At 37.6% G+C, this 17,139-nt stretch overlaps 3 protein-coding genes across 3 annotated transcripts in view; 1 reads left to right on the top strand and 2 right to left on the bottom strand.

Moving 5' to 3' along the window:
- The first annotated feature begins 968 nt into the window (after positions 1-968).
- Positions 969-11,255, top strand: hells (helicase, lymphoid specific). The gene is made up of 23 exons (XM_039672401.2): positions 969-1,530; positions 1,615-1,712; positions 1,817-1,920; positions 2,793-2,915; positions 3,239-3,292; positions 3,377-3,401; positions 3,490-3,551; positions 3,638-3,676; positions 4,649-4,873; positions 5,478-5,660; positions 5,780-5,923; positions 6,288-6,484; positions 6,630-6,726; positions 6,870-7,031; positions 8,421-8,578; positions 8,666-8,810; positions 8,906-8,989; positions 9,549-9,668; positions 9,758-9,874; positions 10,000-10,159; positions 10,293-10,389; positions 10,508-10,584; positions 10,731-11,255. The coding sequence occupies exons 1-23, from the start codon at positions 1,523-1,525 to the stop codon at positions 10,820-10,822; spliced, it is 2,571 nt and encodes an 856-aa protein (XP_039528335.2). The 5' UTR covers positions 969-1,522; the 3' UTR covers positions 10,823-11,255.
- A 14-nt stretch (positions 11,256-11,269) lies between these two features.
- On the bottom strand, positions 11,270-14,401 carry cccdc110 (coiled-coil domain 110 molecular ruler complex subunit). The gene is made up of 3 exons (XM_039672402.2): positions 14,179-14,401; positions 12,304-14,081; positions 11,270-11,425 (listed from the first exon to the last, which is right to left on the bottom strand). Exons 1-3 carry the CDS (start codon positions 14,277-14,279, stop codon positions 11,373-11,375), a joined length of 1,932 nt encoding a protein of 643 aa, XP_039528336.2. The 5' UTR covers positions 14,280-14,401; the 3' UTR covers positions 11,270-11,372.
- A 401-nt stretch (positions 14,402-14,802) lies between these two features.
- Positions 14,803-17,139, bottom strand: part of atl2 (atlastin GTPase 2) — a 55,829-nt gene continuing 53,492 nt past the window's right edge. The window contains exon 13 of the mRNA XM_039672515.2: positions 14,803-15,692. Within this exon, the coding sequence (XP_039528449.2) occupies positions 15,573-15,692 (120 nt within the window). The 3' untranslated portion in view covers positions 14,803-15,572. The remainder of the gene's footprint in view (positions 15,693-17,139) is intronic.

Raw genomic sequence — 17,139 nt, 5'->3', positions numbered from 1 at the left:
TACTCATGGACAAAGTCAGTTAATATTTAAATGACGACACAGCTATAAAGATCATAGGTCAGATGTAGAAGAAAACATTTTGGAAAAGTTTAGCCTTAAATGTAAAATATAAAGTTTTTTTCTTTAGTTGTGATTTCATAACTAGTCCCATTGAGTGTTATTAAACTTTTGCCTTTATGTTGCTTGGCAACCGTTTACGTCAACGTGACTGTTTACGGGAGGAATAATTATTTATTATTGAGAACAAACGGAACATTTTCAGGTTCAGATCGTTACGTGATTTTAAACTTGAGCAAAGTGTGTTTTGGGCACGACATGAAACGGAGTCACTTCTCGTTACTTTTATTCATAATCATTTCCCTTTCATATCAGCCCTATAGCCTATAGCTAATTTTACATTATTGTGAAATTTGTACAAGCAATGTGAGACCTGGCAGAACGTGACCAAGGTAACGTTAGTGCTTCGAGCTCTGACCATCTAACTTACATATCATCTTTATGTAACCGTTATGTATCCAGGTTTGACTTTTCCACTTCCAAGAGCTGTTCAGTCATGAAACTACCTCAGGAATTGCATGGGTTTTTAGGGTCGCGGTTTTCAATTCAGTAAGGTTGCACGTTTTGTTCTAAGACAGAAATGATACTACTGTGTAAGTTAACTTAATCACAGTTACACTCATGGTCATTCATACAAGGGTAATCTGAAGCGCAGACGTTTCTAAAAAGGAAAGTTGCCCAACTGACGTTCTTTGAAGAAACCTATTGATTAAAAAAGCTTATTTTCCTCGGGGTGTTTGTTGGGACAGAATAGCTCTATACATAAATCGTGTGTGTGTGTGTGTGTGTGTGTGTCGGATAGATCAAATAATCTTGTCACGCTCAACATCCACATTCCTCTTTGTTGCACCGAATGAACTGTAGTTTCGCGGGAAATATCAACTAGGCTGTTTGCATACGCACCTCAGTAAAAGGGGTTCAAAATAATTAATCTCAAGCTCTTATTCTTGTTTAAAAACTTGCCTGCATAAATAAGCAATAGCGAGGCTTTATAACTGTAATTCCACGGTTGTTAGCCATATGTTTATATAGTATTGCAATAATAGCGAGTCATTAAACAACGAAAGTTTAGACGTCCACCCCTCCAAAAGTGAGCTGTAATGGTTTCGTCCACAATGGCGCGAAACGCCTCGCGCCCTACTGCAAAGTTTCACGTTACACGCGCGCGGTTGGTGTATCTGCTGGCGGTGTGTTTGGAACTCATGTGCTTTTAGGAGAGTGTTTGTATAATTTTTGGTTTTTGCTAAGAAAAGACCCCGTTTCGGGTACATTTATGCTGTTTTCACTCCTTTCTGCAGTTACAAAACGCATTCTTATTTTTATTGTGTAAGGCATTGTTGTATGTTACTTAATCCGGGTCATTAGACATATTTGCTTTACCTAACGCTACTGAACCGCACTAGTTATTCGAAAAGGTTTCCGAAACTTTTAATTCTACACCTAGTTTACCCAGAAAGCTGCAGAAATGAGCTGGTAAGTGCATTCTTTTTTGTATGAAGTATAAGTTGTTTGTACAGCCATAAGCTTTAGCTAATTGACTTCACTTTCACGTTGCAGCATTGTCAAAGAAGAAACCCGCAGTGTTTCTCCTCAATGCCCCAAACCTAATGAATCCGAAGAGCCAGAAGGTACTGCAATGGAGGAGACCACTGTGGGTGGGTAAAACTGATCACATTCACAGTAAATCCTCTAGAGACTCTGTGGCAGACCTGTCTGTGCAAGTCCATGCAATATTCAGTTGTTCTCCTGAATTTTACAGAAAAAAGCCAGCCTGGAGAGATGGTTATTACCAAAGAGATGGAGGAGGAGGAGAAGCATTTAGTGGAGGAGGGAGAGAAGAAAGAAAGAGAAATGATGGAGAAGGTAAACCATTATATAAATTACCTTTATTGATATAATTCCACACTTGTGGGAAACCTGGAAATATAAGGGAAATTTAGAAATGGATCATGAAAAAGTTTGGATATTAGTTGTGTTCAGCTCCAAAATGTAATTGTCTTTATGAGTGGAACTGCAATCCCTATTTAAGTATATTTCGTTCTTATCCATTAATGACATGCTGTAAATGTAATGGAACCTGCATGTAGCTTTCAATCGGGTCATGGGGTCATTACGACCCCAACCAACTTTTTACTTAATAAAAAAGGTTCTCTTCATCTCTGGAATAAGATTTTGTGAGTTTTTCATACATTATCTATCTATACACACAAAAAAAACTGGGCTTGATACAGTTTTTTCTGAACTGAAGGTATGTAAAAAAATGTGTACACTTCTGGTCTTCGGGGTCAATATGACCCCACATTGAAATGAATGGGAAATGTGAAAAAAGCTAAATGTATTTTCTTCATGTGTCAAAAAAATCTGGCATAAATCTGAAAATTTTTACACAGAAATGAAGGCCTAGTACTAGAGCATAATGCAATGTATCATAAAAAAATAATATTTCATATGCAAGCTAATGGTGTAGTTGATGATTTGTGTGGTATATGGATACAAAAGTACTTTATATCTCCAAAAACACATAATTTATGAATAGATGAGAAGTAAACAAAAAAAAAGAGATTATTTGTATGATTAAAAATGTATATTTTTTGTAAAATTACTCAATTGTATAGACCCAGAAGTGTAAGCGGGAAACGAAGGCCATTTGAAGGTTAAAATATATTGAGTCTTGTATCTGTTGCACAAGTCACTATTTTTATAAATTGAGAATAATTTATGCTCTGTTTTAACAGGCCAGGCGTACATGGGAAAAAGATTCTCAGGACATGCGTTTTAAAAGACTTCAGCACCTTTTGGAGAAAAGCAACATTTACTCGAAGTTTCTGCTCACAAAGATGGAACAGCAGCAGCAAGAGGTACGTATTGTGTTCAAACGACAGGAAAGAGTTGTCTTGCTGGGGGTTTATGATTTCCGGACATAAATCTTACTTGAAAGTTTTTATCTGAAATGAATTGTAATGGCACGGATGTTGATGTGTGTGAACAGAGAACTGTGCCAATCAAACACCACAGTTGCTGTGCACCACCTGCCCCCAATGTACAGCGACTTTTAAGACCTTATCATTGAAGTGTGATCCACCGCACTATAGAAATCTAATGATTTTGTTCAACATTATGCACAATCTTATTGATTTCTCCATTTTAATTCAGAAATTAAAAACTTTTTCTAAAAATGCAGGAAAAACTTAGAAAAGAGAGGCTGGAAAAGAAAGCTACTAGTCAGAAGCAAAAGGTAAGTGTGATCCTCCTTTATAACAACATTGACCCATTTAAATAAAAGTAAACGTGAAATAATTGATTTTCATGTCTTCCGCAGGGCAATGATAAAAAGACTGTAAAAGGTAGGTCCTTCAGATTGCATTTCAAAGAAGTGTGTTTATACAGTGTTTGGTGTGCAATACATTAATCTGTTTACTGTTACGTGTGAAGTTGAGAGAAAGAAACGTGAAAGGGAGGAGGATTATAAAATCGCGGATGTCATTTCCAAAGAGGTGAGTCTTCACTTTAGTTTGTTTTTATATGACACCAAAAAATTGTATTTTAATTACTGATGTGGATTTTTCTCTCTTTTTTTAAGGAAATTCTGTCAAAAGCTAAAAAACCAAAAATGGAGGAGGTAAGTTGTATTCTTTATGGCTTTTGTTTTCAGGCATGTTCCAACTCTAAAGCTCAATTTATACTCCAGTTTAATTGTGCGCACAGTCAAAGATAGCCTTTCAAAGTATACTTCATTTAATAGTGTGGCATGCACAAACACATTAGGGTTGTCACCGACTAAAGTTTATCATAGTCGGCTTTTAGTTGTTCATGCAAGTTAATTTTTGGGTTAAATTCTAAACCATAATGAGCATTTAAAATGTGCTTGAAATTTGTTGATCAAGGTTGTTGCAGCGTCACCGATAAACATCACTTGAACTTTATTGAGATCAGAATGCATACAAATAGATTGGCTAAAATATAAATAACATCCTTATCTTAAAAAAAACCCCTACATTTAATGAAAATATTTTTATAATGTTGGGCATAAATGTAAATTATAAATATACAACAAACTGAAACACTTAAGAGAAATATCAGTGCAAATATTCAGGCCAATGGACTAGTAGATTTAACATTAAATGAAAATTCAAACAAATTAAATATACAGCATATAAAATAGTCTCATACAAGTCATGTTTGAGGTTTCACAAGTTATGAATGATTAAATGTCCTTTTGCATGTTTAAACTACAGTTGCATTTATCTCTTTTTAGCCCCTGTGATCTACTGTTCATGGTGTCTCCTGTAATTTGTTTTTGTCTCCTTTTCTTTCTTCATTTTGAAGCCAATAACATTTTGCGCTCCGTTAGAAAAATCAAGCTGTGCGTCTACAGTATGTCATGCACACTGTATGCATACCCCAAGCGTACGCGTAGAAAACTTATAAGTTTGGACTAACTCTGCTTGGATGAACCGCATTTGAAGCTGTTGTAAAATGCTGATGAGCTCACTTTTTGTATTAAGGCCAAGTTGCAACATTGCTTGGCAACCATATAAAACACACAGTTAAAATAATGAATTACATTATTTTTTTCGATCTGTCTGTATAGGAGGCACATGCATCAGTAAAGCTGGAAGCTGAGGATATAGAGCAGCTGAGTGAAACAAACTCGGATATTAAAGGCAGGCTGTCTGAGACTTTGCGGGAAAACAGCAAGCAGATGCTGGATCCAGAGAGAACTGTGAACGGTCAACCGGTACCTGCACAGCAACCCAAACTCTTCTCTGGGGGTGTGATGAGGTGGTATCAGGTGGAAGGCATCGAGTGGCTCAGGGTAAGGGCTTCCTGGAGGCATTGAGCAGTCCTGAATGAGTAGATGACCAGCAGAGGGCAGTATAGTAATACTCACACAGAGAGCTGGGCTGTTTCACCAAAAAGTTGATCGTAGAGACCATTGATGGCAATTGTTCTATGATCAACTTAAGCTTATGATGCTTTTGGGAAACAAAGCCCTGGATGTTTATATATATATATATATATGAAGAGTTCAGATGCAAAAGCCTCTAAATGCCATTTGAAATTTTCTTCTTTAATGATGATTTTTATCAAGCTTGTATATTTAAGTTCAGTGATTTCACTTAAATGGCAATGAAGATGACCTATTAATTGTTATTTAAGTGAAATTACTGAACTTAAATATACAAGTTTGATAAAAATCATCATTAAAGAAGAAAATTTCAAATGGCATTTAGAGGCTTTTGCATCTGAACTCTTCATATATATATATATATATTATATCTATGCTTTAAAATTGTGTATGCTGGTTAAATTTGAACCAAACATCTGTCTTAATGCTCTCATACTTTTGAGTTGGAAGACAAGGAAGATGTGTATTCTGTTTGTATAATGGCTAATGAACTGTTTTGTCTGCTTTTCAGATGTTATGGGAGAATGGTATCAATGGTATCCTGGCTGATGAGATGGGTCTTGGCAAAACCATACAGTGCATTGCCCATATTGCAATGATGGTTGAGAAGAAGGTCCTTGGGCCCTTCCTAGTTGTGGCTCCTTTGTCCACTCTTCCAAACTGGATGTCGGAATTCAAGCGCTTCACCCCAGAGGTGTGAATCAATTAATGTAGCTCATCTTTATTGAAATTTTTACTTTAAGACAAGAGCTAACAATTTTAAGGCTTTCATCTATTTGACTATTGTCTGTTTTGTTTGCTCTCAATGTTAAGGTGTCCGTCCTGCTGTATCATGGTACTCAAAAAGAGAGGATGAACCTGGTGAAAAAGATCCGTCAGCACCAGGGTCCCCTCAAAATGTGCCCTGTTGTTGTTACATCCTTTGAAATAGCCATGAGAGACCGGAAGCCTCTTCAGGTAAACAGATCTGGCATTGCATATTTGGTACTCTCACACAAAAAATTAATCTTCAATTTAATACTAAACAGTTTCATAAAAACATAGACTTACCTAGTTTGAATCTGAAAAGTAAGACCGGTTAACTAGTCTAACCAACTAGCAGTTAGCCAAGGGTGTCTTAACATGGTGATATTTATGGCCCTGGTCTTGTGCATAATTCATCAGGACAAGACTTTTTGTACGTTTTATCTTTCATATAAATTTAGTCTTAATTTTCTCAACATGGAAGTATGTGCCCCTTCTGCCACTTGAACACAGATTTGGCCAGGACCAAGCAGTTTTTAAGTGAATAAATTGAGGACTCTTATGTTTGTCTCCTCAGCATTTCCACTGGAATTATCTGATTGTGGATGAGGGCCACAGGATTAAAAACTTGAACTGTCGGCTGGTGCGAGAGCTAAAGATGCTGCCAGCTGATAACAAACTGCTCCTGACAGGAACCCCCCTGCAGAATAACCTGTCTGAACTGTGGTCTCTCCTCAACTTCCTCCTTCCAGATGTGTTTGATGACCTGAAAAGGTAAGTCACATGTGGCTCCTTTCATGCAAATGGAATTTGACATTATCCAGCATGTCATCTTGCAGATTATTCTTAAATGGAAGATTCTATATTTTTTCATGTAAATTTGAACTCTGTATTCAATACTTGACATTTTTCCCCGCAGTTTTGAGTCTTGGTTTGACATTAGCACCATCACTTCCGACGCAGAAAATATTGTGGCTAGTGAGCGAGAGCAGAAGATCCTTCACATGCTTCATCAGGTATCTTCACTTGACATTAATAAAGTTTTGTAGATGTTGCTACCGCTACACAATCTAAAATGTTCAACCAACTAGCTCTTTTGTAATATATAGTTTTTCTGTTCGTTTGCTTGTGATTCTGATGCCATTTTTAACTTTTTCAGATCCTCACACCGTTCCTTCTGAGAAGACTGAAGTCGGATGTCACACTGGAGGTTCCACCTAAGAAAGAGATTGTTGTGTACGCACCCCTCACCAACAAACAGGAGGCCTTTTACATGGCCATTGTTAACAAGACTATAGCAAAGGTCCTGGGCCAGGAGAAGGTTAGTTTTATGCAGTGTTAATGGTGGGATCAGTAGTTTTTGAAATATGCTGTTGCACAATGTGGATGTTTTAAATCAAACCAAATCAAACACACCCCTATATACATGTATGTGTGTGTATATATATATATATATATATATAGATGTGCAACAAAATAATGCTTCCCGAAAAAATAACGCACAGATGATGAATGAATGACAACTAAGCACAAAAAAATGAATGTACACTACTCAATCGTAATTACAAACAAGAGTTGGTTGTTATTTGCCCACAGTACAGCAGCTCCAGACACACAATGACACTCAAACCCAGTGTTACTCATGTGTGGACCTGAATCAAAGCAACCTCCGCGTTGTTTTTCAGCATGTTTATGAACGCCGTTGATTTAACGTTACATTACTATATATATATATGACCTACCCCCTCCCTAAACCTACCCGTCACTGGGGTTAATATACCATTTATGAGTTCCCCTACCATCCTAGGGAAAAAAAATATCGTTTCCTAGATATTGACCTACATTTTGCTTCGTTTCGCTTGGACATTTAACGGCGTGTACATACACGCAGATAGCTCAAAATGTGTATAGATAACACGCCACTTGAAAGTGGCGTGTATGTTTACGCAAAGTCATGATGCCATGTTGGCGTCTGTTTTCAGGCCTTCCCACTCAGCTTTCTCCAGCGCTGGACAGCGTTTCTAATATTAACACAGGTCCTAAGCTCTTCCCTAGACATAACCCTTTATTTTCCAGTAATTTCTTCTGAGCGTTTCTTTTTGTATTGCCTCATCTCTATTTCTGAAGTCTTCAGTTCAAATCTCCCTCTTGCTTGTTGTCCTCAACCGTCATACGCTCCCTATGCTGATTGACTGACACATTTGTTGTTGGTGTCAGACTGACTAACATCCAAACAGCATATTTCAAAAACTACTGATCTTACCTTTAAAGGCCTGTTTACACAAACATGAATATTCAGCATGATAATGCAGTCTGATTTGTCAATTTATTCAGACCAATAAGTGAAATATGGCAGATGGGCTGAATGAAAATGCTAATTCAGTCTGGTGACGCTTATGGAAAAGCAGAAACCTTGGTTACTCTGGTACACAAAGTGTTGTGTAACTTTCTGTTTCTGTCACCAGGAGAAGAAAGCCCTGCTGTATTTACATGTTTTCAAACAGATGCTCAGATTAGGTTGCTAAGGTCTTGTATCATTCATCAAATACCTGGCACATCAACACCAAAAGAACAGATGCATTAATATGCTTTATTAATGTTTATTGTGCTGAAATTCATCTTGTGAACAGGGCTTTTAAATATTAAAAGTTTGAAAGTTAGTTTAAGTATTTATTCATGGTTGATTAATGTCTTAATACACATCTTTAAGGATGATTCGGGGCCTGTGCAGCTGACGTCCAGTGGTCGGCCAAAACGGAGGACCAGGAAGATGGTGGACTATTCTGAGGAGGACACTGGGTCTGACTCCATGCAAGACCTTGAGAAATATTTAGAGAAAGTTCAGAAAGAGATGGAGAGTCAGGAAAGGTCTGTTTGCCAAATTTACCAGCTTTAAACTCAGCTGTTTAATAATGTCACAATGTTTTTGACATGACATGGTTACTTTCTCTATAGCCCCAGTCCAGTCGCGGATATGTTTTTGCCGGTTGATTCTCAAGTCAACTTGAAACTGCAGAACATACTGATGCTGCTGAAGAGGTGTTGCAACCATGCTTACCTGATAGAATATCCTCTGGAGCCCTCCACTGGAGACTTCAAGGTACTTCACTTAATACCAGATGTAGAATTATGATGAGTGATCACATTTTGTAATGCAATGGAACAAGTGCAATAATCTTCATCTCATTGGGACAGATTGATGAGCAGTTGGTGGAAGCATCAGGGAAGTTTCTTATCCTGGATCGAATGCTTCCTGAACTGAAAAGAAGAGGGCACAAGGTAACGATCACTTCTCATACATGCATTTTAATCATTAACCACTCTTATCAGTGAGTGTCAGAATCCATTGTGGTTGTAAGCCATTTGTGCACATATTTAATTGCCTGTATAAAAATTGTGTGTGTGGATTATACGTAGGGCAGGGTGATACTTTTAATATTTATGATGCACACAGTACAGCACTTGATATGCCCATTGAGTTTCCTAAAGAAATTGAATGCTTTTATGCATTTATTTTGAATCTGCACTACCATTCAAAATATTTGGGTTAGTATTTTTGAAAGAAGGCTTATTTGTTCAAAAGTACAGTAAAACAGTAAAAATGTGAATTTCAAAAATATAACTTATTCCTGTGATGAAAAAGCTGAATTTTCATCAACTTTAATCCAGTCTTGAGTCACATGATCCTTCAAAAATCATTTTAATATGCTGGTTTGCAATAAGCATTTCTTAATATTGAAAGCGGTTGTGCTACTAATGGTGAACTATTTTATTATTTTGGTTGTAGCTGTTTTAAATGGTCTTAATTGCATCCACATCTTTGTTTATTTTTCAACAGGTGCTGATTTTTAGCCAGATGACCTCCATATTGGATATTCTGATGGATTACTGTTATCTCCGGGGTTATGAGTACAGCCGACTGGATGGCTCAATGAGTTATTCAGACCGAGATGAGAATGTGAGCAGCAGTTTGGTTCGCACAAATTGCCATTGCGCTACAGTTAGTGTGGGTTGTGTTCAGTAAACAGTTGACTAATTTTCCTGCAGATGAAGAAGTTTGCTGATGATCCAGAGGTGTTCCTCTTCCTTCTGAGCACTCGAGCTGGTGGTCTGGGGATCAACCTCACATCTGCCGACACTGTCATCATTTTTGACAGTGACTGGGTATGAATTATTTTTTGCATGCTTTTTTTAAACCAATTTAGAGTTCAGCTAGAATTCAGATTTTGAAAAAATTGTGAACGAAAAGCCTCTTCAGCATATATGTATTTGGTGAATTTCATCTCCAGAATCCTCAGGCAGATTTGCAGGCACAGGATCGGTGTCACCGTATTGGGCAAACGAAGCCTGTGATGGTTTACCGCCTCATTACGGCCAACACCATTGATGAGAAGATCCTGGAGAGAGCCTCTGCCAAGAGAAAGCTAGAGAAGATGGTCATTCATAAAAGTATGTAGCTATTACCATGGCCACATTACCAACTTTTGAATTTAATAAAACTTGTTTTGAGGGTTCATCTAGTTTTTGCAATGACTGACCCTTTTGTTTTCTTTCTCCCTCCCATTTATGTTTGTCATTATAGATAAATTTAAAGGTTATAAAGCAGATCTCAAACAGACCAAGAGCTGCATGGATGTAAATGAGCTTATAGAACTGCTGAAGTCCAGAGACTATGACAGGTACAGATATTCATACTGTATATCTCAACTGTTGCAAGAGTTTTAATCCATCACAAAGTGTTGCCAAGCTCTGCGTTGTAAGTTAGACGCTGTCCTGACATGATTCATGCTGTTGCAGGGCAGTGAAAGGCACTAAAGGAAAGGTCATCAGTGACAAAGATCTGGAGATCCTGCTGGACCGCAGTGATTTAACGAGTAAGTGGATCAATGTCCTTCACATCTCGATCTTAATGTTTCCTTGTCAATGTAATGCGTTTAGTCCACTGCATAGTAGTGGTAATAAGTAATGATACTTGGATATTGTAATGCCCCTCTAATGTGAATCAAATCTCCCTTTTCAGATCAAGCCAAAAAGCGTTTGAAACAGGAAAAGGACAGGGTGTTTAAAGTTATTGAGGCCAAAGATGACGATGCTGACATCAGTCTGTCCTGAGAGCTTAGACACTTGAAGCTTGCCTTTAGGCCCAAGTTGAGTTTTTCCCACTGCATTAAACTGATCAAGCAACGTTAACTGGTATAAAAGCTGCCTGCTGGTTATACAGAAAGATTGAGATCTTTTCCATTTTAGACTTTTGTAAACCATCACTGCTGCTTTTAATCAGTCCATCCTTGGTTGTGAATTTATTTTATCGGCTTTAACATAATTTCAGTTTTTTTTTTGAGGAGGGGGGATTTGCACTAATGAAAAGAATCCCCTACTTTGGCCTCTCTGTAAATACTGTTGTACATTTCATAAGTAGTTGACTGAATAGGATTCGTTTACATGCTAACTGCTTCAAAGCACTTTGCTAGAATACTGTAGAACACAAACATTCCTTGTTTTTTTTTTATATATCTTTAAAATATAATAAATATTTTATATTCAGTATTTGTGAAGTTTATTTAATTTTTGCAAACAATCGCTGTGATGGTAACAAACCAACAGATGCCTGCATTCACTCTACAGGGCATGTAGCTAATGTCCATCACAAGACAAAATGACTTCATTTTTGCTGTTTGTTCTCCTCTTCTAGTTTTCTTCTTATATCCTGGATCACTGTAGGAAAAAACAAGTCATTTGAAAAATCCAATGCAAAATATTATGAGATTATATTTGCACTCCAAACACAGGATTCATAGTCCAGTGTCTTTGACTTAATAGGCATGTACACAATGTAACAATTTTTATAGACATTGTTGAAAGGGTTCTTTGAATAGTATGGAAGCGTATTGCATTCATTTGAGGAAACAATCTACACTGTTTTTCTGAATTAACAAGTTATTTATCTCAGGTTTTTGCTCTTTTTTTCTGAATTAACAAGTTAATTATCTCAGAATTATGATAATATTTTTCTTGATAAAAAGTTTTTGCTTTTGTAGATAATCAAGTCATTAATTCAGGAAAAACAGCAAAAACTTTTTTCCATGAAAAATTATCCCGTAATTATGAGAATTAACTCATTAACTCAACTCTTTTTTTTCTCCATAAATTATCAGATTTACAAAATCATTTTTCATGGAAAAAAGTTTTTGCTCTGTTTTTCTGAATTAACGAGTTAATGATCTAAGAATTACGGGATAATTAACTCGTTTATTCAGAAAAACAGAGTATATTTTTTTTCTTCAAGTGAATGCAATACGATTCCGTAGAATAGAAAGCACTTATTTGAAATATAAATATTTTTTAACATTACATAAATGTCTTAAATATCACTTGATCCATTTAAAAAGCTAATTTAAACCAGGAAATTTTAACTTTTTTTCAAACTTAAGATTTTCAACTTTCTAATTGACAAATCAAATAAATAAATATACTTTTTGAACAAAGGGTCAAGTTCAAGCAGCTCAAGTGCTAATACATTAAGATATATTTTTGCCATAAAAATTCAAAAAGCAATGTTTTTACCAGTGGTCAGATTATATCAGAAATCATACCATCATCAGTAGGTGAGAGCTTTAGTGCGTTTCTTTGACGTTTTGATGTGATGTCAGTAATGGTCATGGGAGGATCAGCTGCATCCATGTGGCCCATTCTCTGTGTGATCCTGTCGCTGATGCCGAGGTAATCCTTGCGCAAGTCTTCCATCTCTGCTAAGAGCACCTCCCTCTCTCGCTCAAGCAAACCAATGGCCTCTTTGAGTCGCTCTCCCTCCCTGAAGCTTGCCATCTGAGACGCCATCTTTTCTTTCTGAATGGTCTGCAGCTTCTCAGTCAGGACTTGCTTGTCTCTCTTGAGTTTATTGACCATCTCCATCAAGGTCTCGCACTCTCTTCTCAAACCATCGGACTGCTGCAGACAGGCATTTTGCTGCTCCTGTAGTTGAAGTATCTCCACTCTCTGCTTGTTGTGAATCGATTTGGATTCAGACTTCATGGTCTCCACCTGCTGATGTGCTTTGTCTCTTTCTTTTCGGCACTTCTCCAACTCAGCATTCAGTTTCTCAACCATGTCCTGAAATTCCTTAACGTTCTTCTCATTGTCAGACTCTTTGGAGCGAGTTGACTGAATGAGCTCTTTATTCTTCTCCTGAGCTTTACGCAAATGATCTCTGAGGTTTTCAGATTCGCTTCTCATGGCCGATGCCTCCTCTTCGAGCCTCTGATTAATGCTGATGTTCTTCTTGTGTTCAGCATCCATCAACTGCAAGGTCTCTCTACACAAAGCGAAATCTCGTGCCGCTACATCTCTTTGCTCCTCTAGTAGTTTCTGCTTGGTGAGCAGCTCTTGAGACACCTGCTGAAGCTTCTTTAATGATTTTTGACAGCTCTTTTTCTCATCGAGCTCCAGATTGAGCTGGTCCTTCATCGTGACAGCACGTGTTTTGAGACGCTCATATTTTTCCATCAGTGCTTTAAGCTGCTTCATTGAAGTTTTGTTGTTACTTTTGGCTTCAGCTAGTTGCTCCTTCAAGTCTTCACAGATATGATCGAACCTGGTGGTGATCTCTGTATTTTTCTGCTCCTCACATTTCAGCTTTTCAGTAATAAGTTGGGTTTCTCTCTCATTTTGCTTTGATTTCTCTTTCATATCTTTCAGTTCTTGTTGCTTGACCAACAACAAATGGACAAGATGTTGGTTTTCCAAATCCTTCTGTTGCAGTTGTTCCTTCACGACTTCAAAGAAGTCAAGATGTTTGCCCTTGAAAGATGAGTTTTTGTCAGCTCTGCTTTTTTCTCTTCCCTTTGACATTTCCTTCAAAATGACTTTGGGTGGGTTTGAGGAGCATTCGACAGATCTTGTTGAATTAGACCTAATCAAGTAAGCGAATGGTAGGTGTAAAGCTTCAGAGTTACTGCCCATCTGTAAATCATATTTGGACCCGAGGATCCTCATTGTAGCCTCTTCTTTCAGCAGATCTGCTCCTGCTAGAATTCTGTGCATTGTCTGCTCATTAAAATCTTGATTGACATTTCCATTTGTGTTTTGTAGTAAACTCTGTCGCACTTTAAGGAACCTGTTCTCAAGGGTTTCCACTGAAGCGTGTTGTGATTTAGCACATGGGAGTTCTTGTCCTTTCTTCCACCCACTAAAAAGCATGTCATTTGATTGCACTTCACTGCTGATGGCTTCTGGCTGATGGCTGCCTAACTTTTCAGGAATTGGACTGTCTAAGTCCTGCTGTGTATCTTGAATGTTATCAAGTTTACACTTGTGTACAGACCTTCTGGTCCGTTTGACGTTCGAGTCCATTTGAGTAGAAAACTTCTTTGTACTGCAAGACATTCGGGCAAACAAAGCTTTACTTGTAATAAGAAGCACTTTATTAATGCAGGAATGAAATGCAAATCAATTTCTTCAAAAGCTCTTACCTTACTTGCATTACTTCCCACCATCCAAACGAACTGCAACAGAAGCCTACTGTGTGACTCAATCCCCATTGTTTAAAATGTTTTAAAATGTCTATCACCATAGAAACGGGACCGGTGCTGGCAACACCAAGCGTTTGGGAAAAAAAGAAAGACGTTATAAAAATGGTTTTGAACCAAACCAGTTCTGCTTGAATGGCTGTAACGTTAGAGCTGCGGCATAAAAGCTTCTTTTATCACTCTGGTGAGTTGCAACACTTGTAAAGTCCAGAAACTTAGCAGAATAAACGGGCAAATATCTGATTTGAGCAAAACTTTGATAACTTAGTTTGTATAGTTAATACTTTATAACATGTTACTCTCAATACATTAACCCCAGTTTCACAGACAAGGCTTAAATGCATGTTTGACCTGTTTCAACAAAGCAAAGTGCATTGATATGTTAAAATATGTCAGTACCATTGTTTGGTCTCAAGATGCACACAAATAATGTTTTTTTTCTTTATAAGGCACAAATGCTATCAGGTTCACAGTTCTAGTCTGTTTGAGTTCCAGTTCCACCAGTGAGTTGAAAATGTATTTGTACTGCAAGACATTCAGGCAACAATGCAGAAGGAGTCAGAAACAGCAATTTTAAATATTTTAATTGTTTAAAAAATAAGTTAAATGGCATAACCTTAAAAGACTGACAAATCAAGTCCTCTCACGAGCACTCCCAATAGGTCAGAAGACCCAAATGAAAGGGGCGCTGTTCTTAGAGAAGTACAACAAAAGGCGAATGGATCACATTCATACAGATCTCAAAACATCCTCTGATCTACAGCTGATTTTCAAACTCATTTACATGCATGAGGCTATGATAGTCTAAAACGACACTGTACAGAAAGAGGCCCAGTAGAGCAGTGACTTGGATGGATTTACAACTTCAGCATTCCTTAAAAGCACTAAAAATATCTCACCAAAAAAAAAAAAAAACAGCAAAAAAGCTGGTGTATTTTCACACTGAATAACTGAACGTGGTTGAAGGCTGAATTGAAAATGCAACGGTTCATCCACTGAGAGCAGGAATTAAACCGTTAAGCATATAAGGGGTTTAACATCTAGTTTTTGAATTCCCTGTCAGATTATTAAACAGTTGTAGTGCTTCCCTGATAATCCCTCAAACCAAGAGATGGCCAAAACTGCATTTATATGTGCTGACTTAAACCTGAATTGATAAGCATTTGTAATGATGTTCCTTGCCATTAACAGCGTCATATTGGTGGTGTGGATATTGGTCAGGGTAAATTATGCTGTAAACTTTGGTTAGAGTCTACATGACCAAACGTCAAAAAAAAATTACACAACATTAAAGCAGTGATTGTTCAAACACTAGGCAGATAAGGCACAGCAAACTGTCAGTTGGTCTTCAACTTCGTAGCTTGTGTCACCTGATCTGTAAGCGTGGCTCTTATAGAGTTCACAACAGTCTGTCGGACATTTTCTTCCATGTATTGCTCGGTAAGTGGCTTCAGGACCTAGAATGAACAAAGAGAATGAAAAACATTAATATTAAAGACTAGATTTTTTTAAAGAAAATGTGAACTGCTTTCTGAACATGTTTAGCCTGTTGCCAAATGGTTGCTTGCTAGGGTGTTCAGGGTGGTTGTTTACAGGTCAAAGTCAAAAGGAGTCCACCAACAAGTCCCAAAATATGCAAATCTAATGGCTTTTTTTTTACATACCTCAACCACCACCAGGCAAACATTGACGAGTCCAATTACTTAAAATAACCTTGCCTCAATTACTGTATAAAATGTAAGATTTTTTTGAGCATACGAAGAAAATATTTATATTTACTACTAAAAAATGTCCATGACTTGAATACATTTAAGTTATGAGATTGTATTACCTTTAACCCCCTCAGACCTCTACAAATTTACTTTTGTGCCTGAAGCAATACGATTATGCAATAAACTTAGGTGATGTTTTTACTTATGTATTTATATATGAAGAGTTCAGATGCAAAAGCCTCTAAATGCCATTTGAAATTTTCTTCTAAAATGACCATTTTTATCAAGCTTGTATATTTAAGTTCAGTAATTTCACTTAAATGACAATTAATAGGTAATCTTCATTGCCATTTAAGTGAAATTACTGAACTTAAATATACAAGCTTGATAAAATGATCATTTTAGAAGAAAATTTCAAATGGCACTTAGAGGCTTTTGCAATATATATATATATATATATATATACACTCACCGGCCACTTTATTAGGTACACCTGTCCAACTGCTTGTTAACACTTAATTTCTAAGCAGCCAATCACATGGCGGCAACTCAGTGCATTTAGGCATGTAGACATGGTCAAGACAATCTCCTGCAGTTCAAACCGAGCATCAGTATGGGGAAGAAAGGTGATTTGAGTGACTTTGAACGTGGCATGATTGTTGGTGCTAGAAGGGCTGGTCTGAGTATTTCAGAAACTGCTAATCTACTGGGATTTTCACGCACAACCATCTCTAGGGTTTACAGAGAATGGTCCGAAAAAGAAAAAACATCCAGTGAGCGGCAGTTCTGTGGGCGGAAATGCCTTGTTGATGCCAGAGGTCAGAGGAGAATGGCCAGACTGGTTCGAGCTGATAGAAGGGCAACAGTGACTCAAATAACCACCCGTTACAACCAAGGTGGGCAGAAGAGCATCTCTGAACGCACAGTACGTCGAACTTTGAGGCAGATGGGCTACAGCAGCAGAAGACCACACCGGGTGCCACTCCTTTCAGCTAAGAACAGGAAACTGAGGCTACAATTTGCACAAGCTCATCGAAATTGGACAATAAAAGATTGGAAAAACGTTGCCTGGTCTGATGAGTCTCGATTTCTGCTGCGACATTCGGATGGTAGGGTCAGAATTTGGCGTCTACAACATGAAAGCATGGATCCATCCTGCCTTGTATCAACGGTTCAGGCTGGTGGTGGTGGT

The sequence above is a fragment of the Pimephales promelas genome, chromosome 11 (genome assembly GCF_988280905.1).
Source record: "Pimephales promelas chromosome 11, fPimPro1.hap1.1, whole genome shotgun sequence".
In the NCBI taxonomy this organism is placed as follows: Eukaryota; Metazoa; Chordata; class Actinopteri; order Cypriniformes; family Leuciscidae; genus Pimephales; species Pimephales promelas.
This window is presented reverse-complemented; position numbering and strand designations above follow the sequence as displayed.

What these genes read in the sequence shown, in the direction of transcription:
- cccdc110 (XM_039672402.2), bottom strand. Translation starts at nt 14,279, where the DNA reads ATGGTGATAGACATTTTAAAACATTTTAAACAATGGGGATTGAGTCAC. An exon ending in TGGGAAGTAATGCAAGTAAG is followed by an intron (nt 14,082 to 14,178) that starts GTAAGAGCTTTT and finishes AATGTCTTGCAG; the next exon opens with TACAAAGAAGTTTTCTACTC. An exon ending in GCTCTCACCTACTGATGATG is followed by an intron (nt 11,426 to 12,303) that starts GTATGATTTCTG and finishes TTTTTCCTACAG; the next exon opens with TGATCCAGGATATAAGAAGA.
- hells (XM_039672401.2), top strand. An exon ending in AAAGAGAAATGATGGAGAAG is followed by an intron (nt 1,921 to 2,792) that starts GTAAACCATTAT and finishes CTGTTTTAACAG; the next exon opens with GCCAGGCGTACATGGGAAAA. An exon ending in GGACCGCAGTGATTTAACGA is followed by an intron (nt 10,585 to 10,730) that starts GTAAGTGGATCA and finishes CTCCCTTTTCAG; the next exon opens with ATCAAGCCAAAAAGCGTTTG.